General features: G+C 50.7%; 1 protein-coding gene across 3 annotated transcripts in view; it reads right to left on the reverse strand.

The window, feature by feature from the left end:
* Positions 1-1,347: 1,347 nt before the first annotated feature.
* The window catches only part of RGS10 (regulator of G protein signaling 10), a 36,338-nt gene continuing 11,832 nt past the window's right edge, over positions 1,348-25,853 (reverse strand). For 2 of the 3 annotated variants that reach the window (XM_004265773.3, XM_049697439.1), the window contains exons 3-5: positions 25,440-25,526; positions 15,458-15,601; positions 1,348-1,698 (exon numbers count right to left, since the gene is read on the reverse strand). In XM_004265773.3, coding sequence (XP_004265821.1) covers positions 1,552-1,698; positions 15,458-15,601; positions 25,440-25,526 — 378 coding nt within the window. In that variant the 3' untranslated portion in view covers positions 1,348-1,551. Of the gene's footprint in view, positions 1,699-1,761; positions 2,261-15,457; positions 15,602-25,439; positions 25,527-25,853 lie in introns of those variants that run through there. The other variant, XM_033420924.2, reaches the window with a different exon arrangement.

The raw sequence follows: 25,853 nt of genomic DNA on the forward strand, positions 1-25,853 counted from the left end.
TTCCCAGATGACAGGGCCCTTGGGTGTCATTCTCAGCATTACTATCTCATCCCAGGCAGAGAGAAGGCATGTCGGGGATGACCTGGGGGAGGCAGAAAACCCCCGTCGGGGGAATCAAGCATTTGCTGTTTCTGATGAATGCTCAGTTGGGTGGTTTGGTTGGCAGCAGTGAATGGCTTCCTAAGACCATCCCTTCCCCAGGTCCAAGGTGGAAGGACAGGGGGCATTCGACCACAGTGAATGGACAAGGAGAATCCGGGGAACTGCCCAAGTTGTCGCCCTAGGAGAGCGTGGTCAGTAGGGTGACTATGCAAACTGGTTTCACCGGGATCAGAACCAGCTGATGCCTATTATCCCAGCGTGATGATTAAGCTCACTCCCCTTCTCTCTCAAGTGTCCCGGCTTGATTGATAAATCATACAGTCATGCTCATCAGCAGGGAATTTTGCAAATGGGAACGTCTGACTTGGAAGGCTCTCAAGTAAGAGTCTGGTTGCTTTGTTTGTGCAAACAGGAGCTTAAGGTTTGGCAAACGTGCTGGAGAAGGTCTGGCAGCAGCAGACGGCAGGAACAATGAGCAGAAGGGAACTGTGCCTGACCTTGGGCTCTGCTGGGGGCGCCTGGGCCCAGCAGGACTTCACTCACAGCCTCTTCACCCAAGAGGGGGCTTCCAAAGACAGCATTTCCTTCCTCTGGTTGAAGTCTCAAGCCCAGAGTTAACAAGTCTAGCAAGGGGTAGGCATCAAGAAGAAAGGGTTTCACCAAAAGGGCTGCAAGAGAAAGGAACATCCCCCCAGCTCCATCATCGGCACGGGCCAGTGCCACCATCCCATTCAGCACCACCTTGCGTCACCATGGGGACCCTGAACAGTCTCCCATTTGTCTTTCTTCCTGGTTGAGATCTTGTTTCTGTCAAAATGAACTATTTATCTTTGTTGCATGAAATGTCACGGATTACGGGCAAAACCAGAACAAACCCATGCGCAAGAAATAAGAGCCCTCTGACGATACCCACACGCAGCTCCCCAGATCTTTAGAGGCTGTGATGAATTTTCTTTTCCCAGCACTGAACTTACTCTCTAGAAGTATTTAACCCAAGAGGCACCTGACAGAAAAAACCCCAGTGACCTGAGCTTGTCAGATCAATTCATTCTTGAGCTGGTTCACCAAGTGAATCTGTGGACACATGTGACCCACACACAGAGGCAGGGCAAAGACTTTAGAGGTAAGAGGTGGCTGTACGTTCACCTGGTGGCCTCACATGACGCTTAATCAAGCTGTGAAATACTCAAACTGTCCAGTGTTTTAAGGACTGTCCCCCCTTTGGGTGTGTGTGAGAACTAAAACTTCAAAGCTATTTGTCTTTTTATGTAAGATTAGCCATCATGCAAAACTTACTGGTCAAGCAGGTAATAAAATACACATATTCCATGGAAGCGTTTTGCACATTTCAGTCCTTGCAGAAAACAAAGAGGTTATAAACCCTGCACGGTCCTGAGAGTGAGTTCCTTCGCTTCTGAAAGCTGCCAGTCCTGCCAGTGCCTTGGGGGCTCATGTATTATAAATTCTCGAAGCTCTTTTAGCTGCAGTCTGGGCATCGGGTGGACCTTCGTCCTCTTCCTCCGTTCGCTTGTGTTTTAAGAACAAGTCAGACTTTAAGAAGCGGCTGTAGCTGTCATACTTCATAAGGTTGAAGATCTAAGGGGAAAAGGAAAACAAATCTGAAGGGTGAGGCTAATCATCTCATCGAATATTTATTAAATACCGATCATGTGCGAGGAAAATACATGCCAAACACACAAAGAAAGTTACGTACGTCGTGTGCTAGACAAGCTGGGTTTCCTGGGTGTTTTGGGTCATTATGAAATTATCTCAATGGAATATAAGAGCTTAGAGAGTCACACGAAACAAACCTATCTATATCTTCCGCGGAAGTATAGGTTCGCACAGCACTGATTTATACCTTTGTATCAAGAGGTCCTTTAAGAATTTCCACTTTATTTGGGTAGATAATACAGGGATGTATGGCTCCAGGAACTTGAGATAGCAGAAGAGAAGCCATTTCTGTAGAGACGACAGTGTACTAGGCCACTGTCACTGTCATATCAGACGATGTCAATAGTGTTAAGACCCCCGGAAGACTGGCATCCAAGATCTCAAACAAACCTATCATTATGCCCAGAAACAAAATGGGGCTTATTCAGTGCAGGTCAGGGAAGTGAAACGGTAGTCCTGGCGAGCAGAGGTTTCGGGAACAGGCCTTAATTAAAGAAAATAGCAGTCAGCTGCGGAATGCAAACACCTGCTTACTCACACAGTTCCAGGAGTGCATCTCTGGGAGAGAAATCTTTCCAAGGTACGTGCTCATCAGGTGCAAGGGGAGAAACCCTGACAGATTAGAGGGCTGCCGCCTGCCTCACCCCAAGTCCTCAGAGAGCTGCCCCCTCTCTTCCCAGCATCCCCTCTCCTCCCACCCCATCCTTTGCCACCACCCTCCTCCCTTGCCCTGCAAAGGGGTGGGAAGAGGAGAAGCAAAAGGGAAGCGCTTTCTGGTGGTCGAGGGATACAGTCTCTTTTGAGAAATCTCTCTCCATCTCTCTCAGACCTTTCAGCCGAGCTTTCAGGGCATTCTGCAGACCGAAAATCCGCCCTGCGCACCCTGGTTCCTTCCTTATTGCACCACCAATGGGCTCAACGAGTGGAAAGTTCCAGGGGTGTCTAGAATGCTGCTCACTGCCAGGCAGGGTTATCAAGTGGGTGGCAAAACGTCTTTTCAATCTGTCCTCTCTCAACAGGCACACAAACTACTTTGTAAATGAAATGTCTGATGGTGTCCAGGGACTCAGAACATCTACCTGGGGGCTGGGAGAACTGGACCTCAGCCTTGACACCTTCATTTTCCCAAGACGGCTTCAACCATGGGAGAACCGCTTAAATCATTTTGCTTTCAGCAGAGTTTGGGTTTTCTTTAAACTCTTCAGCTACTGCCTGCCCTTCCCTGGGTGTCCTTCCAGTCTTATCTCACTGCTCAGAAAGACCACGCCTCTGTAAGCTCCCACCTTGTGCCTCTCCATGGCAGCCATCTATTTTGTAGCCATCTTGTAATCCTAGACTGATTTGCTATGGTTTGGAGAAATTATTCATTAAAAAAAAAACACCTCCCAGAAAATACTAGAATCATAGCCAGGGGTGAGACGGGGGATGAGGAATGCCATTATCATTTCGTGCAGGTGTTGCCATCCCTCACCACCTGCATTATTCCGCCCTTCCTGGCACAAGAGCCCCCAAAGGGAACTCTGAGATGCCCACCAAGTTCACAGTTTGGAACGATGCTCGAAAAGTGACTAATGAAAGCAGCTTCGCGAGTGCCCCTCCCGGCCCCCAGCCCCGCACCCCATCCCGACCAGGTCCGCAGCGGATGGGACCCAGCTCTGCCAGCAGGATGCGGTTCGACCCAAGTGTCTCGTCTGAGTCTCCACGTGTGGGAGTGGAACATCCTGTTTGCCTGCTGTGGCTCTTCAAAGAAGAGAAGCAAAAAGGCTGGGGCTGGAGGCACCTGGGCCAGGCCGGAGGCAGTGGGGGAGGGAGGAGGGGAGGTGGCTTCAGCCGAGCACCTGGCAGGACTCACTCGGCCTCCAGGAGATGCCAGGACACCACAGGCTTGGCTGCCCCTTTGGCACTCCTGGCATCAGCAAGCGTGAGGGGAGGGGGCTGCGAGCTATTTAACAAGAGCAGACGGGCTGCTCCCTGCCGTGGGCGGGTGTGAGATGCCCGTGAAGGCCTTCAGGCTGGGGCTGCCCTCTCCACGAGCCCTCACCTGCTTCCAGGTGCAGCTCCCAGTGCCGCCGAGTCAGGGGGTGGCAGCTGCAGCCATCAGAATGGGACAGATTTGAAGAAAAGGGATGCTGATTCCAAGAGTCTCATTTTCTGGGGCTGTGAGCTGCCTGGTATCTCTGCACGGGGTCTTCACTGCCACCGGCAAAGGGTCTCCTGGGCACTGGCCTAGGAGCTCATGGCAATAGGCAGCTCCCATCCCAGGGCTCCTCGTGGTTGGTGCTCAGTGAAGATGGCTTAGAGGATAGAGAATGTCCTAAAAATCTCTTTCAAGAAAGTGGCCAGGACTTCCCTGGTGGCGCAGTGGTTAAGAATCCGCCTGCCAATGCAAGGGACACGGGTTCGAGCCCTGGTCTGGGAAGATCCCACATGCCGCGGAGCAACTAAGCCCGTGCGCCACAACTACTGAGCCTGCGAGCCACAACTACTGAGACCGCGTGCCACAACGACTGAAGCCCGCGCGCCTAGAGCCCGTGCTCCGCAACAAGAGAAACCACCGCAATGAGAAGCCCATGCACCGCAACGAAGAGCAGCCCCTGATCGCCACAACTAGAGAAAGCCCACGCTTCAAAGAAGACCCAACACAGCCAAAAATAAAATAAAAATAAATAAAAGTCTAAAAAACAAAGTGATTGATAAATTTTTTAAAAAAAAAGAAAAGAAAAGAAAGAAAGTGGCCAAACACCAGGTACCCAGCTGCTGCCCACAGCCTTCTTTATCACAGGGCAAATGGCCATGATGGTGGCCGAACAAACATTCACCCAGTGAATGAACAGACTCTACCCACCGAGCAATGACAGAGGGTTGGCAAAACAATTCAGGGTGGTACCAGCCCCACTAAGAGCACCTTCAAACCACACGCCAGGCAACACATGGAGCATCCTCTCTAATCCTCACCGAACCCGAGGACCCCAATCACACAAGGGAAGGACGGAGGACTTGGAGATTTGGTGTTTTGCCCCAGTGGCTGGTATGTTGTCAGCTCAGCTGCCATGACAAGTACTAAGGACTGGGTGGCTTGAAAATCAAAAATTTCTTTCCTCAGAGTCCTGGAGGCTGGAAGTCCAAGATCAAGGTGATGGCAGCGTTGGTTTCTCCTGGCTTGTCGGTGGCCATCTTCCCCGGGGTCATCTGGTCTCTGCTGTGTGTGTGTCTATGTCCTAATCTCCACTCCTTATAAAGACACTGGTCAGGCTGGAGTAGGGCCCACCCCAAGGACCTCATTTAACGTTAGTCACCTCTTTAAAGACCCCCATCTCCCAGCACAGTCACATTCTGAGGTACTGGGGCTTAGGAGTCTGACATATGAATTTGAGGGAGACACAATTCAGCCCGTAACAGTGAGTAAAAGAGGGTGCAAAAAGGATGCAGGAAGCAAACTCTGGCCGTCCGGCTCTCGAGCCCACACTCCTAACCTCCAGGCTATCCTGCCACTCATGTGGCAGAGCAAGAGGCAGTCATTAAAAATGAAGACTGCATAGGAGTTTAACATGGAAAAATGTACGTGAGTGTTAAGTGACTGAACACAGAATTTTTAAAATGCACGTAAACTAAAAACAATGATCCCAAATACGTGCTTGTGTGTATAAGTGGGAAATAAACATCCCCAAAGGTCAGTATAGTAGGTTGAATGGTGTGCCCCCCCCCCAAGTTTAGGTCCACCTGGAACTTCAGAATGTGACTTTATTTGGGAATAGGGGTAGTTGAGGATCTCAAGATGACCTCATCCTGGACTTAGGGTGGGCCTAAATCCAAGGAGTGTTGTCATAAGAAAAGGAGAGAACACACAGAGAGACACACACACAGAGAGGAAGGCCATGTGAAGGCAGAGGCAGAGACTGGAGTTGGAGGGATGCGGCCACAAGCCAAGGAACACCAAGGGCTGCCAGCGGCCACCAGCAGCTGGAAGAGGCCAGGAAAGAGTCTTCCCTCCAGCCTTTAGAAGGAGCACAGCCCTGCCGACACCTCAGTTTCAGGCTTCTGGCCTCCTGAGCTGTGAGAGAAAAAAATGTCTGTGGTTTTAAGCCACTCAGTTTACAATAATCTATTACGACAGCCCTTGGAAATGAACACAGTCAAATTATTGATTTCACCTCACTCCTGCTTGTGCACAGAAAATGAGATGGCCCTAGGGGTTCCAGAAGGTTCCACAAAACCAGGACTCTCTGATAGGGAGGACTGGCCTCACTGGGGCTGGGCTGTGATCATCCCCTGACCATGCGCCTCTAGTTGTCTGCAGGGAAGCGAAAGAAGAAGGTGGAGACCCAGGTGGGCAGGGGCCGGGCCTGCAGGCTGCCGACCAACACCCCTTGACCAACACCCCTTCGGGGAGACAGGCAGCCTGCAGAGCAGAAAACTCAAGTTGGCAGCTAAGTTGCATTCCCTACCTTTTTTTTTTTTTTTTTTGGCCATCACAGCTGTGGCCCAGCAGGTTTCAGGTTTCAGCAGCCCCACATCTGGGGGCTGGACGCCAGGACTGTAAATTGCTTAATGTCGTGACCTTGGGAGCCAACCCTCAGGCTGCTGGCGGTGGGACTCGAAGTGAAAACAGAGAAGGGGGTCTTCCTGCCAGGAGGTCTCCCCACTCAAAGACGCCCCGCCCTCCCCAGATCCCAGACCGCGCGACCGATTAGCATTCCCCTTTCTGCAAAGGAAAATATCCACGTGGTGCTTCAATTTGAGACTCTTCCGGGTCTGCTGCTCCAGAAAAGGACTCCCTCACAGACGCATATTCAGCCATATAGACAATGAGAAGCTTAACCAGCCTTGAGGGCCCCTCCGTGAAGGTTTCATCCCTGTCTCAAGTGCATTTCAAGCCTAATAAATCTTTTAACCCGTCTTAGGGGACAAGGCCATTAAAGACCTAAACTAAACACGCATCCTACCTCCTCTTCAAAGCCCTCCACCATGTTATTTCAACTGGATACCAGGAGGAAAAAACATGAATCCTTTACTGCAACAGAAAATTTTATTAATGGGATTTCATATTTGCTTCAAGAACCTGGTTTAGTTTTTACATGAAAAGGACTGAAAGAACACATAACTGTCCATGAATTGCAGTTCTAGAATGCAACTGCACACCTAGACCTCAGACATGCTTTCACACCACACGGACAGACACAAAGTGTGAAGAAAACCAGCCTCCACCTCCAGCCCTCAGGCAAGGATCAGCGGGGGCGCCGCAGAGGCTGCTGGGGCCAGGCACAGATGGGGACGTCCCCACCCCTGATGGAAGATCACCTCCCGCTCTGGGGATGGGGGGATGGGGGAGAAGGCCTGAGGGCAGCTGGCAGAGAGCAAGTAAGAAGATAAAGCTCAGGCCAGCCCTTGTCCCAAAGCACCAGGGAAGGCCACACAGAAGTTTCTGTCGCCTGGACAGTGCTGCTTCCTGGACAGGCCCCCCACTGAGGTAGACGCCGTGCCAAGGTGAGAGCAGAAATCCAGAAAGAGGCCGAACACGGACAGAGACAGAGACCCCTGCCCGGCGAGCAATCCGCTCGCACACCCATGGGTTTGGTGCTGTCTCACTGCCAGGGGGTGGAGGGGGATGATCTGTCCACTTGATCCTGGAGTCCTTAATACTCAAATCCAAAGCTGAAATGACATGCTTTCGACGTGGGGTGAAGGCGTTTTATTTTCGCCTTTGGCCGTCAGGGAGAAAGTTCAATGCTCTCTGGCACCCGTCCCCTACCCCCTCTTCTTCCCCTAAACTCCATTTTAAAGTTGTAAAAAAAACCCCAAAACTCAAAGTATTTCAAATGCTGTCCTTCCCTCCCCACCCTCAGAAGCCATAGGGCCATGGCAAACGCCAGGATCCAATGCTCCTTCCACTTGAATGAAAACCCATGAACCGCTCTTTCTGGCTTTGCCCGTTGGAACATGTCATTCTCTGGACTGGGCTTGACCGTTGAGAGCAAAAGGCAGCTGGCACCAAGACTGAGGTGCCCAGTAAGTCCAGCTCCAGTTCCCACCACAGGCAGACTTGGAGAAGCGAGGGGCTAGGAGAGGGAGTGGACTCCTAGACGACCCTGGTAGGCGTGGCAGCCCCTCCCCCCACCCCTGGGTCCTCACCAGCTGCCCCAACCCTTCTTACTGAGGTCTACAAAGGAAGCACTTCTCATTTCTTGGGTTCTGGGGAAATTCAAAGAAACGACACTGGTAAAAAGGGGCCTGGTGCATGGTTCCTTTCGCTGTCAAGGATGTGGCTGGGAGTGCTGACATCTCACTGAAGTCTTTTGATATTTTTTTAAACATCAGAGGTTGAGGACTTCCTTTTCAGTGGAGAAAACCACCTCCACTCTGCCCTCCCCAGACCAGACTTAGCACCAACCCCGAAGCCTGGGTGAGGGCATCCTGGCAACACGCAAAATCTGCAGTAAGTGTAGGCACTGGGGTCCCTAAGATTTATGGAAGAAGAATGAGCCCCCCTGCCCCCCTCAAACCTGCAGGCTTATCTTTCATGGTCCGAGAGAGCAATGACCTTGACCCTTCCCTCTTCTCCAATCTCCTTGCTATTCCAGGGAACCCATCATTCTACGCTGTGGAATTCAAACCAGAGGCTTCAGAGCAAGAAACTCGTGTAAATTGCTGCCCAGAAACTTGCAGGAGCAGAATTCTGTTTTAAATCTTTCATATGGCACAAGCTCAAGTCACTGAGCAGATTTCAAAGTGTTCCGTTTTCAAACATTTGGGGGAGGGTCTGGAAGGATACACAACATAAGGCGGAAAGTGAGAGGGAAGAGGCAGGAACTGGGGGATTTTAGCTTTTCATCTCCTCTTGGATTATGTGAATTTTCTTCTCTTCATCTTAACAATGCATATAGTAATTTAACAATTAAAAATAATTTTTAAAATTAACTTGTCCAGAATCCTGGGCAAGGCCGTAACAGGATGTGCTCGTGGCTAGTGCTGGCTGTGTTGGCCTTCCTCCCTGGAGTTCTAGCCATGTAGCTGAGCAGGACACATGTGTCCAGGCCACCAAGCTGACACGGCCAGAACAGACCGGCACTGTCATTTCTTGTACATGTTAGGCTGCTGTGACTAATTTGATCCCTTCATGTCGTGGGTGACTCTCAGTGCCTTAGTGACTGATGGGAATATTCTAGAATCAGTCAGGGCTGGAGGTACAGGAGAGCACTACTGAGCAAGGGAGGTGAAGGTGGGAAAGGAGAAGAAGGTAAGAGTGTTGGCTGGTCTTTAATCACCAAAGACCATGCCGCTGTACCAGCGCCCAGGAAAGGAAGAAGGCGGCACAGACCAGAGGGAGAACAGTAAGAACAAACACCACTGCTTCCCGTGGACCACGGGCCTCAGTGTGGCAGGAGAGTCTGGCTGAACCAGAAGCGCCGGGTTCGTGCCCCGTTTCCCCTCTTCCAGCTCTGGGACCTCAGGCCAGTCAGGTCACCTTCCCCTCAAGGGAACTTTCTCTCGTAAAGTGAGGTGCCAGGTTCCACCTTCCCCAAGCCTACCTGATAGTCAGATAAGATGCACACACAAAAGCACAGTGTAAACTGTGAAGAGGTTCCGCCTTAATGTTTCCCCAGAATTCACTGAAGTGTAGAAAACTGACAGACGTTATTTGGTGCTTTTTTGAAAGGTGGGGATCTAGCGAGGGTAAGGCACGTGGATTCTGCTACATTTCTGAAAGTTACGTTAAGCCAGGGTTTCTCCACCTGGGCACCACTGACATTTTGGACCAGATATGTGTGTGTGTAGGGGGTCGTGGGGCAGTGGGGGGGCTCAGGGCTGTCCTGTGCATTGCAGGGTGTTTTGACAGCAACCTGGCCTCTGCCCATTAGGTGCCAGAAGCAACCCCCCCACTCCGATCATGACAACCGAGAATGTCTGCAGACATTGCCCCATGTCCCACGACAGTTAAGAACTACTGCATTAAGACAATTTAAAGGACATGCACAGTTAACACCTGTGGAGGGCTGGCTGCACGCCAGGTGCTGCACCTAGTCAGTGTTTCACAGACATGAGTGCATTTCATCCTCACAACTGCCTTATCATAACCTGCATTTCACAAATGGGGAAACTGAGGCTCAGGGAGGGATGGCATCTTAGCCAAAGTTTCAAAGCTGCTAAATTCTAAAGTCAAAGAAAAGTCGGCTCTACGGAAACAAGGTTGTGGCCATCAGGGAGCAATTTTTTAAAATGGGGCATTGGGACTTCCCTGGTGGTGCAGTGGTTAAGAATCCGCCTGCCAGTGCAGGGGACATGGGTTCGAGCCCTGGTCCAGGAAGATCCAACATGCCGCGAAGCAACTGAGCCCGTGCGCCACAACTACTGAGCCTGCGCTCTACAGCCTGCGAGCCACAACTACCAAAGCCCATACTCCCCAACAAGAGAAGCCACCGCAATGAGAAGCCCACGTACCACAACGAAGAGTAGCCCCCGCTCACCGCAACTAGAGAAAGCCTGTGCACAGCAATGAAGACCCAACGCAGCCAAAAATAAATAAATTAATTAATTAATTAATAAAATGGGGCGTTGAAGGCTTGTGGACTGCTTTGCTGCTTGGAGAGGTAGCCGTGTTTGCCGAAAGTCCCACGTTACCGATGAGGCCACAGAAGCCACACCAGGAAACAGGACCCACGTGGGGTCAGATGGAGGCAGTCTTGGAACATGAGCTCCCACTTCCCCCTCCAGCCTTACTTAACATGCAGTGACAATGACAGTAGATCTGAGCTCAGCGTCCAGGAAGTGATGGGCAGGGAGGAGTAAGGGAGGGGGTAGGGGGTTAGGTCATCAGGGTACAAACAATGAGCCATGGTCAGGAGACTGCGGGCTCGCAGCTGAGTTTCTAGAACAGAGATGGATCTGCACCGAGTCATCTGCATTCTCCTGACTGGCTGAGGAGGGACGGGCACAGCCGGAGCTGGGGATCAGAGCCAAGGTGCCCGGCTTTCAAGAGAACCAAACCTTATGAGCCCAGCCGGCACATTCTATAGTCACTGTTGAAATTAAACTGGTTGCCATGGCCTCAGGGCCTAACCCCGGCCAGTCCCTTCCAGCTTAGCTTCTTCATCTCCCTCGCTCACTCCACTGCAGGCACAGACCCAGTGGATTCCTGCCCCAGGGCCTTTGCAACTGCCATTGGCTCTCCCTGGAAGGTCCTGCCCCCAAGTCTTCTCACGCAGCTCCCCCTTGCCACTCAGATCTCAGGCATCTCTTCAAGGAGTCCTCCCTGACCACTAGACCCAAAATAGGCCCCTCTCAGTCACTCTTAACCCGTCATCTGTTTTACCTCCTTCTTAGCATTTATCTCTGTCTGTCCTCTTGGGTGGACAGGTGCTGATTTCCTCACTGTACACACAGTTCCTAGCACAGTCCCCGGTACATAGGAGGCCCTGCATCAATATTTATAGCATAAAGGAATGAAAGAAAAAACAAGTTCACACACCAGCAAACCAACCAGAACTGAACTAGACCTCCCAGGGGAGTTTTTAAGATTAAAAAGCCACTGCAGTGAAGTGCAATCCATTGAAGAAAACAGCTCTTCGTAAGATCACCTCCTCCTTCCTGCTTCCCACAACTTAAAATTGTCCAACAGCAGCCTCTGACTGTAGGCTAAAGTTCCAGGGAGATGCCCCCAGTGCTACCCTCACCTCTCCTGGCTTTACAGGCACGTGCCGGGCACACGTGGGCCACGTTGGCAGCGCAGGATTAAATCAGAGAACAGTCTCTCTAATTATGAATTTTCCAGGTAACAAAGTTTTAAGCCCCCCAACTTCTCTTAAGATATAATTTATGGGGACTTCCCTGGTGGTCCAGCTTTAAGACTCTACGCTCCCAATGCAGGGGGCCCGGGTTCAATCCCTGGTCAGGGAACTAGATCCCTCAGGCCGCAATTAAAGATCCCGCATGCTGCAATGCAGATGCCACGTGCTTCAACTAAGACCCGGTGCAGCCAAATAAATAAATAAACAAACAAACAAACGAATAATTTTTTTAAAAAGATATCATTTATGATGAAATTCTTTTTTTTTTTTTTTTTTTGCGGTACGCGGGCCTCTCACTGTTGTGGCCTCTCCCGTTGCGGAGCACAGGCTCCGGACGCGCAGGCTCAGCAGCCATGGCTCACGGGCCCAGCCGCTCCACGGCATGTGGGATCTTCCCGGACCGGGGCACGAACCCGTGTCCCCTGCATCGGCAGGCGGACTCTCAACCACTGCGCCATCAGGGAAGCCCTATGATGAAATTCTTATTAAAACGCCTAACACATTCTTCAGTGAACACGCTGACCACAATTTAAGTTTTGCTTTATAATCTGGGGTCATTAGGATCACTAACTGCATCACCATCCTGTAGCACAGGGATGCCCCCAGTGCGGTGTGTGGGGCTGTGAGATTCCCCACGCTCAGTGGTTCCCAATCACTGTGCTGTGGTTTTGTGTTTAGTATCATTTTTCTGCTTCCTCCCTGGTTGTCAGCCATCACTTCTTGCTGCCCCTCACTCCACAGCCTCTACCAGCACTTCAAATGCGCTGTGAACTGAAAAACCAGAACCTGTTAGAACTGGGTGTAAACCAAGAATCGACAGGACCTGAATGAAGACCCGAGAAGCTCTCCTTTAAATGAGATTCGTGGATGTCAAGTCATCTCATCTGAGGCTCAGGGAAGATCTTCCCATCCTTCTAGGCTCCAGCTGTGCCCCAAAGTCCACGCTGCCCTCTCAGCAGCCTCCAGGGCTCGGGGCACTGCCTGCCGTGGGAAGGGGCTGAGGCCTCTGGAGTTTTCCTGGTGAGCCGGTGCTGAAAGCAGCCAGCTCAGACAGCTCGGCGATAAAGCCAGGCGGTGCTCAACGAAGCCAAAGCCGCTGAGGAGGCTTTTAAGTTACGTGAAATCTTGTGGTTCCAAACATGCTCCCCCCAGCTTCACTCTCCTTCACTTAGGAAAGCAGGGCTCTTGTGAGGGCCTTTGGGGAGCAGAGACCCATAGACTCTGCCGAGCATACATTTTGACAGTTGCCAGCAAGGGCCCCAAGAGGCAGAGGTTTCTGAAGTGAAACAGAACCCAGAGGCCTTTGCAGGGACTCACTGTGGACTCAGCTCAGATTCCAAATACCTTCTCTCCACCCAATTATGCCCGAGGAAGATAGTTAGTACCTCTGTCTTCCCCTCAAATAAATGACTTTTAACAACAGGGTATAAAAGTATTTTATTTACAGTAAGTAGTTTGAACTGCATTGTGCCACATTTGTTAGATGTGTGTGCACATGCATATTTATAGAAAAAAATGATGGAAAGTCTAGACATTAAATGCTATCTCCAGGCATAAAATTATGAATTGTTTTTATCTTTATATTTTGGTTTCCCAAGTTTCTTTTGTTGAGCATGTATGATTTTTCTAGTTAGGTCAATAAAAGTTTTTCTTAATAAAAGTTATTTTTAAAATATTTTGTCACTTAAAAAAATTGTCCTTGGTCCCTTGTATTTCCTCCTTTCTGCACCAGCTAAACCTCCCACAGTCTGAATCCAACGGGGGTGCCCTGGTCACAGAGGCCTAGCTCCATTTTGAGATGTGTCGCAGGCCTAACACAAGGAGAGCTGGTGGGACAGGAGAGCTGTCCCACCGCGTGGAGAGACAGCAGCCCACCTCATTCCCTGCGGCTACCTTGCCTTCTGCGATCCCAGAAAAGGATTGTATTTGCGTGGCAATCCCTCTGCTCCAACCGGTCTCATGCGGCTTTGAGGAGCCATGAGGGGCTGCCCACGAGGGCGGGACAGCTGCACAGGCTGTGAGTGTGTGCGGCGTACAGTCTTTGAAGGCAGGTGCATCGGCCTCCAGCACGCCCTGTACCTATGGGACTTTGTGCTAACAAACCACTTAGTCTCCTGGAACCTTGCTTTTCTCATCATCAAAATGGGAATACTACTACTCACTGGAGATTAAATGAGATAATATATGCCAAGGGGGCACAGAAGGGCACCCCTGAAGGGTAGATATTGTTCTTATTGAGAATACCGAGAACACAGGGGCTTCAGTGCAGGTTCTCAGTCCTGGCTGCATTTCAGAGTAACCTAGGAAGTTTGTAAAATATTCTGAGGTCCGGGTGGGGCAGACACCCCGTGTGGCTACAGACACAAGAACTGCCTTTAACCATGCATCCCTTTCCCGCCACAAATCTATGTCCACGGCCTCCCTCCCATTGGCTCAACATCACTACCTCCAGGAAGCCCTCAGCAAGTCTCCCATGCTAACTGGAGTCCCTTCAACACTCAAATTTGACTTAGAATTCATGTGGAATTTGCACTTGCCACTGTACCAACTGGAAAACCTTCTCAAGCTAATATTTGTATTTTCTACCTATTTGCTTTCTATCTGATGCTGAGCAAATGAGGCCTTCTGCATGCTGGGACATGGCTCTGGGCTCTGTGCATACTCCAGGTGATCAAAAAAATGCCAACTGATGCCGTGGGCCAGTGGTTTTCAAAGTGTAGTCCCAGGACCTGCAGCATGAGCATCACCGGGGGACTTGTTAGGACGGCAAAGTCTCAGCCCACTTGGGAACCATCAAGTCCACTGGTTAACTCTGGGGGTGGGGCCCAGCTTCTGTTTTAACAACAGGTGGCTCTAGGCTTGCTCCTGTTGGAGGAATGCTGAATCAAGCTAAGAGCTGGTCTCCACTTGTGTGCCAAGTAAGGCCTTTGCTTCCCCAATAAGAACAGGGCCAGCAGAAGTTTGAAATCTGTCAGTGTTCCATGGTCCACACGTGTGCATACAACGTTTCATAAGAACAGAGCACGCTATGAATAGTCACATCTGCAAATTCATGCCTAAAAAAATCTCTGCGATGCAGCTTCACCCCTCTTGCCTCTTTTACTGCTGGCATTCCTCATACGAAAATTTGCCAGAACACTAAAGTTTACCCCTTCTAGGTCCATTTATTTATTTTTTTTTTTGGCGGTACGCGGGCCTCTCACTGTTGTGGCCCCTCCCATTGCGGAGCACAGGCTCCGGACGCGCAGGCTCAGCGGCCATGGCTTACGGGTCCAGCCGCTCCGCCGCATGTGGGATCTTCCCGGACCGGGGCACGAACCCGCGTCCCCTGCATCGGCCACCTCAGCCACCAGGGAAGCGCGGCCCCTCAACCACCACGCCACCAGGGAAGCCCTAGGTCCATTTTTTAAACCTAACTTTTCCTGCTTTAAGTGGACTACGTTGGCAAAGTGGACTATGGGGCCAACTGAAGTAGGAGGCGATGTTTGCACAAAAGCCCCAGGTTCCCCGCCACTCCGAGTCCACGTGCTTTTGCTTTTCTAGATTTTTCTGGCTGCTCCTACCTTCAGCGGTTACCACTCGTTGCTTCCTCAGTGTGGGTTCCTCAAATAGCTCCAGCCTCCCTTCTCATCTGGTTGAGAAGACAGATAACCCTGCTCGGTCAAACTACGTGTAGACCAAGAGGAACGAGGCCTGAGGGCGGCTCCAATGGGTCAAATCCTGGGCCTGGCAGGCCAGCCTGCTCTTTCACCAACCACGGCCCCTTCACGGGCCGCAGCCTGCCCGGTCGGGTGGGACGGCTTCTAGGGTGTCGAACATTTGGTTTTAACTGAATTCTTCCAGGCTGGGAAAAAAATGCCAGTTTTCCAATCAAGGTGCATGTAGGGAAGTCAGGTTACCTGGTCCTGGAGCTTCTGGAACATCAGTGGGTGCGGTTCCTCCAGTATCGTCTCATTGAGCCGGGACTGGCCCTCGACGTTGACTTGTGAAGAGGCCTTGCTGGACAGAAAGGTCATGTAGATCTCCTTCGCCTTTTCCTGCATCTGGGGGAGACACGGAGAGCCTGTCTGTTATCGGCGAGCACAGTCCTTCCCGGCCTGAGCCCAGAAGGAGCGCTGCTGTGAGAGCCCTGGGGGATCTGGCTGTGGCTCCGGAGCTGAGCTGGATGGGAGGGCGAGGGGCGGGGGGGCTCACGGTCGGCCTGGCCCCTTCCCCTCCTCTTCCATGCATCTGTAGGCCACACCTCCTGTCTCAAAACCACTATCCATTCCGAAATGATGTCGGAAAGAATCCCAGCCCGGAGTGAGGGACATTCGGTAGCATCCACAGCCATCCTGTGACTGCCCCAAATCAAGGCCTCATGGGAACATTACTCAGCAATAAAAAGGAATAAAGCACCAACATATTCTACAGCACGGATGAACCCCGAAAGCATGACGCTCAGTGAAGGAAGCCAGACACGGAAGGCCACACGTGACATGATTCTATTTCTGTGAAATATTCAGAAGAGGCAACTCCATAGAGACAGAGACATGAGTGGTCGGCTGGGGGAGGGGGAAACGGGGAGTGGCTGCTTAATGGGTAAGGGGTCTCTGTTTGGGGTGATGAAAAAGTTCTGGAACTGGATAGTGGTGATAGATGTATAACACTGTGAATGTATTTAATGCCACTGAACTGTACACTTTAAAATGGTTAAAATAGTAAACATGAGAGCCCTAAAAAATGGTCAGTGTGGTAAGGTGTATGTCGTGTCTATCTTACCACAATACAAAAAAATCAAGTTAAACCATGAACACATATCCCAACCAGTGATCAAGCCCCTACTACTACTACTAGTAGTTAGTAGTAGCCCCTACTACTAACTACTAGTAGTTAGTAGTAGCCCCTACTACTAACGTGTAAGACACGTTAGGTGTTTTACAACTGTGGTCCCATTTCCTTAACCCCCTGGGCGCCCATGAAGTGCCCCATCCCTGACGAGGACACAAAGGCCAGGAGAAGTGACGTGGCTTATCCAGGGAGCCTACAGGGAGACAGAGGACGATCTGACTGCAAAGCCTGGCATTTCTGCTCAGGTCCACGCCTGCGCAATACATTATCCTCCCAGCAGGCGATGCACTGTCAGCCTTCCAGGGCTGGGGGTTGTTTTCAGGGAAGGAGGTATGAGAATTAGCAAGAGAGAGAACACTTGCTGCCTGCCCAAGGGCCGTCGGGCCGGAAGGCATCAACCCTACGGAAGCACTGCCCTGGGAGGGCTTGTCAGTGGAGTTCGAAAAGGTGTGCGCATCTGCACTTAGGTTGCACCAAAACCCAGCAGTGGCTGGTACAGGAATGCTCTCACGGCGGGTGCTCTTAAACAGAGCAGGCAACCGTGCTGGGGTCCTGCAGGGCGTCCCCTGAGGATTCTATGTTCTCTGACTTGCTGTGCTCGCACCTCACAGGTGGCAAATATGGGGCTTTTCTCCAAACATTAGAGCCTCAGTATTAGCTCACCCTACAGAGGAAGCCTGACAACATACGCCTCTGACGTGGAGCCACGGAGCTATGATTTGCGGGGGGATGCAAGGAGGCTTTTCGGGGTCTGCCTAGAGACTGCCATTCTCTCCAGAGAGCCCACCTGGGGCCTCCCACGTGCTGCAGAGCTTGGCTTAGGAACCCTTTGGCCTCGTGGAAACCACCAGAAGGCTTCAATAGCAGGTGCTTGAAAGAAGGCAAAAAGCAGTCCTTTAACTTCTTTAGGTACCGGGACTAGTTGACAAACGACCCCACGAGATGGAGGCCTGACCACCTGCCATCCCCCCAGAAGGAAAGCCTTGGCAAGACATGCAGGAAGACCGTCCAGGTCGGGGCCTTAACATGGCTACTCCAGGGGACAGGCCTGGAGACAGCTGTGGAGACCGGATGGGGCAGTACTTTGAGGCCACCCGCCTCTTGAAGACCCACTCCCTCCAGGAAGCCATGAGCTTCCCTCCCACCACCCCCATCTTTCAGGAAGGAACGTTTTTGGAAAACCACTTCCTGTTTTAACAATACTTCATGAAAGTAGACTTTCAGCCAGTCAGATTAGCAAACTCCATGTGAGGCCCTGGAAGCAGAAATCACTTTAGGCCTCCCCTCCTTCTTCCCTCCCCCCTGAACACACACACACACACACACACACACACACACACACACACACACAGTTTTCCAGATGGATGCAGGCTGTCTTGGGTGGTTCTGAAAAGAAGAAGTATAACGAGTAGCTTGAGGCTTAGACATGGGGCGGAAGGGAAGACAGGAAGCAGGTTCCGGGGAGGCGGGGCCTGTAGGTATATCAGCCTCGGGCCCCTCAGCACCCCCCGAATGTCCCCAACACCCCGAGTCTCTGGGAAGAGTGCAGGGCCCCCGAGGCGCCCAGGCCAGGGCCACCCTCATTTCTGACTGATCACTCAGAGTGACGGCTTCATGGGCAGAGCTTATCTGGCTGGGCTAGGAAGCGTGACTGAGAAGGGAAACCCTGAAACTGCCAACCGCAGGCCAGTCATGGGAAGGCCTGGTGTCCACGCCAAGAACACTTAGCAAAAAAGAAGAACCAGGTCTCTTGAGTTATTTTGGTATATTTTCCAGAGCTTGGTTAACCCTATTGCAGCTCCCGTCGGGACAGGGTGAGAACATCCCCCACTGGTGAGGCCGCCTGGGTCTGGGACCCTCGGTGTGACCTGGAAAGATGGTCAGCCGCTCTCCTACCAGACTCTACGGACTCTACCAGAGCAGCTGCCCCGCTGTGGACAGCAGCCGTGCCCAGCGCCCAACACTGCCCCAGCCGGTGCTGGAAGAGGATCCCCCCTGGGTCTGTGTGATGACTCCCGGCATCAACCTGAGGAATGCCCGTGGGAGCGTGTGCACCCAGGTCTGCTTCCCAGACACCCCGCCAGCCCGGGACCGTCCTCCCCGCCTGGCAGTGCATCCACCACAGCGGTGCTCAGCAGACGTCAGCACTCCAGCGCTGCTCCCAGGAAGTGCACGCTTAGGAGAAGCAAATTCCCCTTAGTATCAGCCCCAGAAACAAAAATCGACCCAGAACAAAGGCAAAGGCATCGGCAGCCCATGCTCCCACGAGCGCTCCTCTCCACGTTCTGCCTCCTCTCCCTCATCCAATAAGCGTGCTTTACATTTTTCCATCGGGAAAATAAAACAAAACCTTTTACCCACATCCCCCTATAGTTAATGACTTCTTACTGAAACATCTCAAAAGAAAAAAATGTGTATTCGTGTCTCCACTTTCTCCCTCCCACCTGCTCCCCAGCCCCTGGCTTCTGCCCACCCTGCCAGCCCACTGCCGTCCTTCTCCTGGACTGCTCTCTGGCCCCTGGCCCTGCTCAGTGCCGCTGCCCTCTCAGGATTCCCCAACACCTCCCTGCTTCTGCCTCCTTCGCCAGCTCCTGTCCCTCTGTCCCCCCCACCCCGATAAATTCTGGGGTTTCCCAAGTTCTGCCTTAGGCCGAACGCTTTCCTAGCCACATGCTCTCCCAAGATCTCAGCCCATCCCTCTCCCCGAAGCTACTGACCATGTAGCCAACTGATTTCCAGTAATGTGGGCTTGGATGTCCCACAGACACCCCACACCTAACGCCAAGGAAAGAAGTGGGCCCCTCCTGGCAGGGGGGTCCTGCCGTCTCTACTCCAGGAAGCCGGGAACAGTGATCCCCCAATGCCTCTCTCACCCCGCACCCTGCCTGTCACTGAGTCTTGCTTATCTTGCCAGCCCATTCCCCTCTGTCCCCATCACTCTGCCAGAGATGGACAACGGGACAGGACACATAAGGAAATTAAAGGATCAAGCCACCACCTTCATTAATATCAACTTCAGAAAGAGAATGAGGCAAAGAAAATGATTTGAGAATATTTCTGAGAACAGACTCAGGAAATGGAAAGCAGATGGAGGGACAGCGAATGACTCTGCAGAGAGCAGCAAGGAGAAACCTAGGCGCCGGCAAGGTTGGTGAGGGGAGGTGGCAGGGCTGGGGATGCAGAGAAATGTCCCAAAATGGCAGGAACTCAGGGGCATCTGGGAACCTAGGCAGGAGGGATGAAGAAGGCAGCAGAAAGAAGCCGTTAGACCCCCAGGTCCCGACCCCCAGCTCTGAACAGTTATCCACGCCCCACCCCCGAGAGCCTGGAGTTTTCTTCTCTAAAGAAATTGACTCAGGGAAGCTGCAGACAGAGACACGAAGGAGGGCAAGGAAGAGATGCCAAACCGAACACAAGGGTTAAGTGAAATTCCGCACACAGACGTCCAGCAAATTTCTCCCAACCCAGCTGATTGGAGGTATGTTTAGTTTATAAACACATCGGGGGACTTGCCTGGTGGCGCACTGGTTAAGAATCCACCTGCCAATGCAGGGGACATGGGTTCGTGCCCCGGTCTGGGAAGATCCCACATGCCGCTGAGCGGCTGGGCCCGTGAGCCATGGCTGCTGAGCCTGAGCGTCCGGAGCCTGTGCTGCACAACGGGAGAGGCCACAACAGTGAGAGGCCCGTGTACCGCAAAAAAAAAAATAATAATAATAATGCTAATAAAAATAACAATATAAGAACATCTCCCAGAACTACAAATTTCCAGATTAAAAGGCTCCACCAAATGCCCCACACGATGAACGAACCTCATCCCGCTCTAAGCCTCTGACTGCACAGTCTTAGAATACTGGTGGTGAACAAGCAAAGAAAACAAAACAGCTTACATGTAACATACTGGTTCTTAACAAAAATGGAAGATCATGGGACAATGTCTTCAAAATTCTGAGTGAGTTTTAACCTAGAGTTCAATTCTATGCTCCGTCAGATTATCCATGATGCAGGAGAAGAGGAAAAAAATAACATTTTCACTCAATACGATTCTTTAAAGGTCTACCTGCCATGTACCCTTTCTCAAGAAGCTATTGCTGGTCATGCTCCACCAAAATGAGGGAGTGACTCCAGACAGATGAGGATCTGGGTCCAGGAGGCAGGGGAGGGACAGACGGAATGGCCACTGGTGGCAAAGGAAGACAGGAGGGCACCCCAGTGGGTGGGGTAGTCAGGGGGCCCCCGGAGGAGTCCCCAGGGGAACTCGGACTGCAGAGGTGATCTGAGAGACCTGTGTAACACCGTATCGAGAAGCATTTTAAAGGGCTATCTGAGAGTATAAAAATAAGAAGAGCAAAAAATGGTCCAAGAAGAAAAAAATGTAATCGTAGCATCCTCTTTGGCTCAGCAGCAAACAGTAAACAGTAAAGTTTTAACAAGGAAAATGCAGTAGACAGGGATGTAAAGTAAGTGAAACCTTGGTTACAGTAAGAAGACAGTAGAGGACGTTGGAAAGTTACACAGTGAGGCAGGAAGGAGTGGAGATGCCAGGCAGGCCCATGCCAGACCCCAGCCCACACCGTGAGCAGCTGAGCTCCTATCCGGTCCCGCCTGGACCTGGCCAAGTCCACGTCAAAGGTCAGAAAGACACAGCCCAAACCAGAGACAGAGTGAAACCTGGAGGGTGCTGAGGGCATGAACCCTTCTTACTGCATCTGCTTGTGAACTGAATGACCTTCATATAAGGAACACTCATCACTTTTGGATTTTTAAGTAGTTTTTTTTTTTTTTTTTAAATAAAGAAGATGGTGTTTTAGCCTTTCAGGAAAACCTTTACTATTACTTTAAATAAGAACATCAAACACTCTAAAACCCTGGATCAAGTTTTAGTGTTAAATAAATACAATAAAATTAATAAATACCATAGACCCCTCCCCCCATAACTGTTAACTCTAAAACACTATAAAAATGCATGGTACTATTATATTTAAATATCAGTGCAAGTTGCTCTCAGAGCTATGATTATTAGACATCTTGTACCACCCCACCATTTCCCCACCCCCACTCGGTTTGGTTTTTACAAATCTGTACGAGCCGCTGTATCCATCTTAATCCTTGTTACACAGTAAACAGGCCCAATATGCATGTGCAGATGAATGAATGAATGAATGAATGAATTCAGGGATAGCCAAAGAATGAACACCTTCTTGGAGCTTTTTCTGAGGTTTTATAAGACATAAAGTTTGCTTTATGTTAAAAGATAGATGGATCTCACATGCTAATTCATGGGGAAGAGGCTCTTCATAGAAAAATGTTAAACCACGAAGAAATAGCAAAGGGAGAGAACTGCTTTGAAAGCTGATTGTGGAATATGAACACCTGGCAATTACAACCCCAGGGAGGGAGGGTGGGAGGCATCACCCTCCCAACATCCTATAGCCCCAGCATCCCCACCATAAACACAGAGCGTTGAGACCCTCCCAAACTGAAGGGCTGCTTTCCTGTCTGCCAGGGGGCGAAGCAGAGACCAAGGAAGGCAGCAAAGACACAGCACCAGTCCACTGTTTGGAGCTTCTGAGAATGTAAAGCCCCAACAGAAAGGATGGCACGCTCCTCCCTCAAGTCCTCCCCTAAGGCTGCAACTGCAGCTCAAGGTGAGCGAGAGGGCGGGACCCTACCCACGGCAGATCCTCAGGTGTCAGCTGACCTAAGTGGAAATTGGGAAGAAAACAGCGAGCCCGGCACTGTCCTAGGCACACAGTCCCAGTGGGGGAGAAGACAGATAAAGATCACAAACCTTATAGAGCCTGCATGATAGAGGGAAAACCAAACTGTACAGAAGATAAATAAATTATACAAGGTACCAGAGATCTGGCTGGATAATGATAGTAAAAAATGAAAAAAAAAAAACCAAAAAAAAACAACCAGCACAGGTCTTATTTAAATAGATGCAAAAGTGAGATTTGCATCAATCCCACAACTGCCTTAGTTCACTGTAGAGGTAAATGGTCCACAAACTTCATGCTGGATCAGATGTAATAAGTCTGATTGCGAAATGCAGTTGGGCTGACTTCTCCCTGTGCTATGTCCTCTCTGCTTCTTAAAATCAGTGAAACAGAACTTACTTCTGGTTCTACTTCCCCTGCAGCCAGACCCACTACATGGTCTGGAGCGGAGACCTGGGCTGCATCCTGCCTCTGTCTGCACCGAGCTGGACGGCTGTAGGCGAGCCACAGCTTAACCTCCCAGACCACAGACCAGCATCTGGAAGGGTGGGAACTGTCACGATGCTGAGTGTGATGACCCAGACCAAGGTGTGGACCCCGCAGGCCTCACACATGCTCCTCTCTTTCCCAGCTCTGTCTGCATCCTTGAGCAGCTGACGGCAGCAGCTGCTTCATTGCCCAGAAGCAACATCCAGGCCTCAGGACACAAACCTACAAGGAGTCATATGCTAGGTGTCAGGGCTAGGGGAGCAGAGAGGGCTGCCAGATTCTGGAAGCTCTGGCTGTAGGATGTGGACGGGATGGTGCAATCCAACCCCGTGGCTTTTCAGTGTTCACCTTGACACCCCGGTTCTCCAGCTGTGGCCCCAGTCTCAGACACAGCAGACCCAGCCTACCCCTCAAGCACAAGCCTCCCGCCTTCTGGTCTTCCTTCAGCTCTTCTCTCCAGGCCTTCCTCCCCACAGGCTGTCCCCTCTTACAGGAACACTCCCCCCATCTCCAAACTCCACTTAGATGTCAGCTTGAGAGTCACTTCCCCAGGGACCTTCCTGACACCCACTGCCTGTGCTCCCACGGATCCTGCACTTCCCATTTCTGTTCTCGTCACACTTGCAAAGGCTTGTTTAACAAGCAGCTTCCCCTCTAGAGGCCTGTTCCCTAAGGAGTCTCATCTGTCTTGTCCCTGTGTGTCACCCATGCTTTTCACAAGACCTGGCCCTGAGCAGGCACGCTGCAAAGATCTGGCAAAACTCAACTGAACTGAAGGGCACGTCAGCCTCACGTGCAGTGAAAACGACTGGGCAGCTCATGGGGCAGGTTCAAGTCCCAGCTCAGCCACGCGGGTACCTCAACTGCCTGGTTTGTACACTGCAGGGGTGGCTGGCTGACCTGTCAGCCCCTCTAAGCTCCAACACGCAAATGAAGGCAGAGAAATGGACATCTGTCTGCCTGCTTGACTCTGAGCTAGGGTTTCAGGGTGAGGCCGGATGAACCCACTGCCCAGGCCAGCATTTATTGACAGTTGTCCCTGGGCCCTGTGCTGGGTGCTGGGGGCAAAGGATTGCGATGGGCATGCCTGCCTGAAGGGGCACAGCCAACACCTGAGACCATTCACCCAAAGGGCTCAGATAAAGTCATCCAGGGTGAAGAAGCAGGAAGGAAGCAAATGCCCAGCATCATGCCCGGGATGGCTTTCTGGGCTGACCTAGGAAGTTCAGCTCAAGGGATCTTGGAATCCATCCTTGCCCTGACAGAGGGGAAGGTGACAGAGCGAAGGTCACACTGCTCCATCTTGGGGAAAGAGTGTCTGAGGTGGAAAAGCCTTTGAATAAACTGACGAGAGACATTTTCTGCAAACGCGTAATGGCTTTTGGCCTCATGGATTCCAGCTTTTGGAACCAGAGGCTTAAAAACTGGCAGCCCACAAGCCACATCTGCCCATGGATATGTTTTTTTTGGCAGACAAGGTTTTACATTTTTAAAAAATTAGTTCCATCATTTATAAAACTGGATGGTTTCACATAAGAATCCAAATGTCCAGCTTCTCTGGAAAAACAGGCAGCATCAGACTAAAGATGGGAGAAGATGCCTTAGGAAGCAAGGTCCCTCAGGGTTCTGGGGCAAGGGTGGGCAAGCGAAGACCTAGGTGGGTAGAACCCAAAGCAGGGAAAGCTCAGACGGCCACAGACCCCAAAGCGTTCACTGCCAAAGTCAGCTAAACGACCAGCTACAGCCTCTGGAGGCAGGGCAGGCCACCCCCTAATGGCCCCAGTCCCCACCACTCCCTGCAGCCTCATACAAAAAAACCTCACTCGTGCACATTATTACCGGCTCCTGTAGGCATCTAGCCACTAGCCTCTTAGAAATTCACAGGCATGAACCTCGTAAACACACCCAATCCACAAGCCTCCTTCCCCATAATCTCCTCCACCACCCCAACACCCAACCTCCAGTGGCAGAAAATCTGGTTGGCATTGGAGCTAAAGGCTACCTCCTGCAAAGAGCACACCTCCACCTCCACCCAGGAGAACAGTGAGAAACTTTCTATGTGGGATGCCTGCCAACTACAAGGTGTTTCGTAAAGATATACTGAATAATTGACAGTCCATCTGACGTGCGTTGTGCTTTTATCACCACACATCTGCTTGACAGTGTCCGTAAAAAACACAGACATGTCACACTCTGGGGGAAGCATGCACACAACTTATTCATGAAAAAGCAATCATACTCGATGAGAAACTCTCAATGACTTAAATCATTATTTTTACTTTAAACATTTGAACAGCTCCATTTAAAAATAGATTAACAAGGCTTCCCTGGCGGCGCAGTGGTTAAGGGACACGGGTTTGAGCCCTGGCCCGGGAAGATCCCACATGCCACGGAGCAACTAAGCCCATGCGCCACAACTACTGAGCCTGAACTCTAGAGGACGCAAGCCACAACTACTGAGCCCAAGTGCCACAACTACTGAAGCCCGCGCTCCTAGGGCCCGTGCTCCTCAACAAGAGAAGACACCACAATGAGAAGCCAGCGCACCGCAACGAAGAGTGGCCCCCGCTCGCCGCAACTAGAGAAAGCCCACGCGCAGCAACGAAGACCCAACGCAGCCAAAAATTAATTAATTTAAAAAAATAGATTAACACACTTTTTAAAAAAATTGTTAATAGTTGATCAATACCACATAGGCTATTCTGAAGTTTAAATCTTCCCCCAAATCCAATATGGATCAGATTTCCCTAGGCAATTTCAAAATTTATTGGAAAGGCAAATAAAGGTAACTTTATAAGGAGAGAAGAAAATTACCAAGAATGTGATTATAGAGTAGAAGTACCTGCTTTTTATCTTGTGTTTTCTTAAAATCTTCACATGCTAGCCAAAATAAAACATTTTCTTCACTGAATTCCTTTTTTAAAAATTCCTGTGGATGAAAAGAAGAAAAAATATCAAACAGTATTCTACTTAAAAAACAAATAATGCATTTCCCTTCAAGAACTAAGTCAAAATTCAACAAATGAGGGTGTTCATTCACCCTGTAAAAGCTCTACCCTGAAAACAAAGTATATGTTTAACGTTAAAGCTGGAATTTCATATGCATTTGAACTTAATGGGTTTGACACTCTGAAAAAGAGTAAACATGAAGTAGGAATCTACTCACCATTCTCAATTGACAATAAGTTACCAAAAAGTAAATTAAAGTGGAAGATATATTAGTTCCTTCCAGACAGTGTTTAAACAAAGTACATTC

This window comes from Orcinus orca, chromosome 14 (assembly GCF_937001465.1).
Source record: "Orcinus orca chromosome 14, mOrcOrc1.1, whole genome shotgun sequence".
In the NCBI taxonomy this organism is placed as follows: Eukaryota; Metazoa; Chordata; class Mammalia; order Artiodactyla; family Delphinidae; genus Orcinus; species Orcinus orca.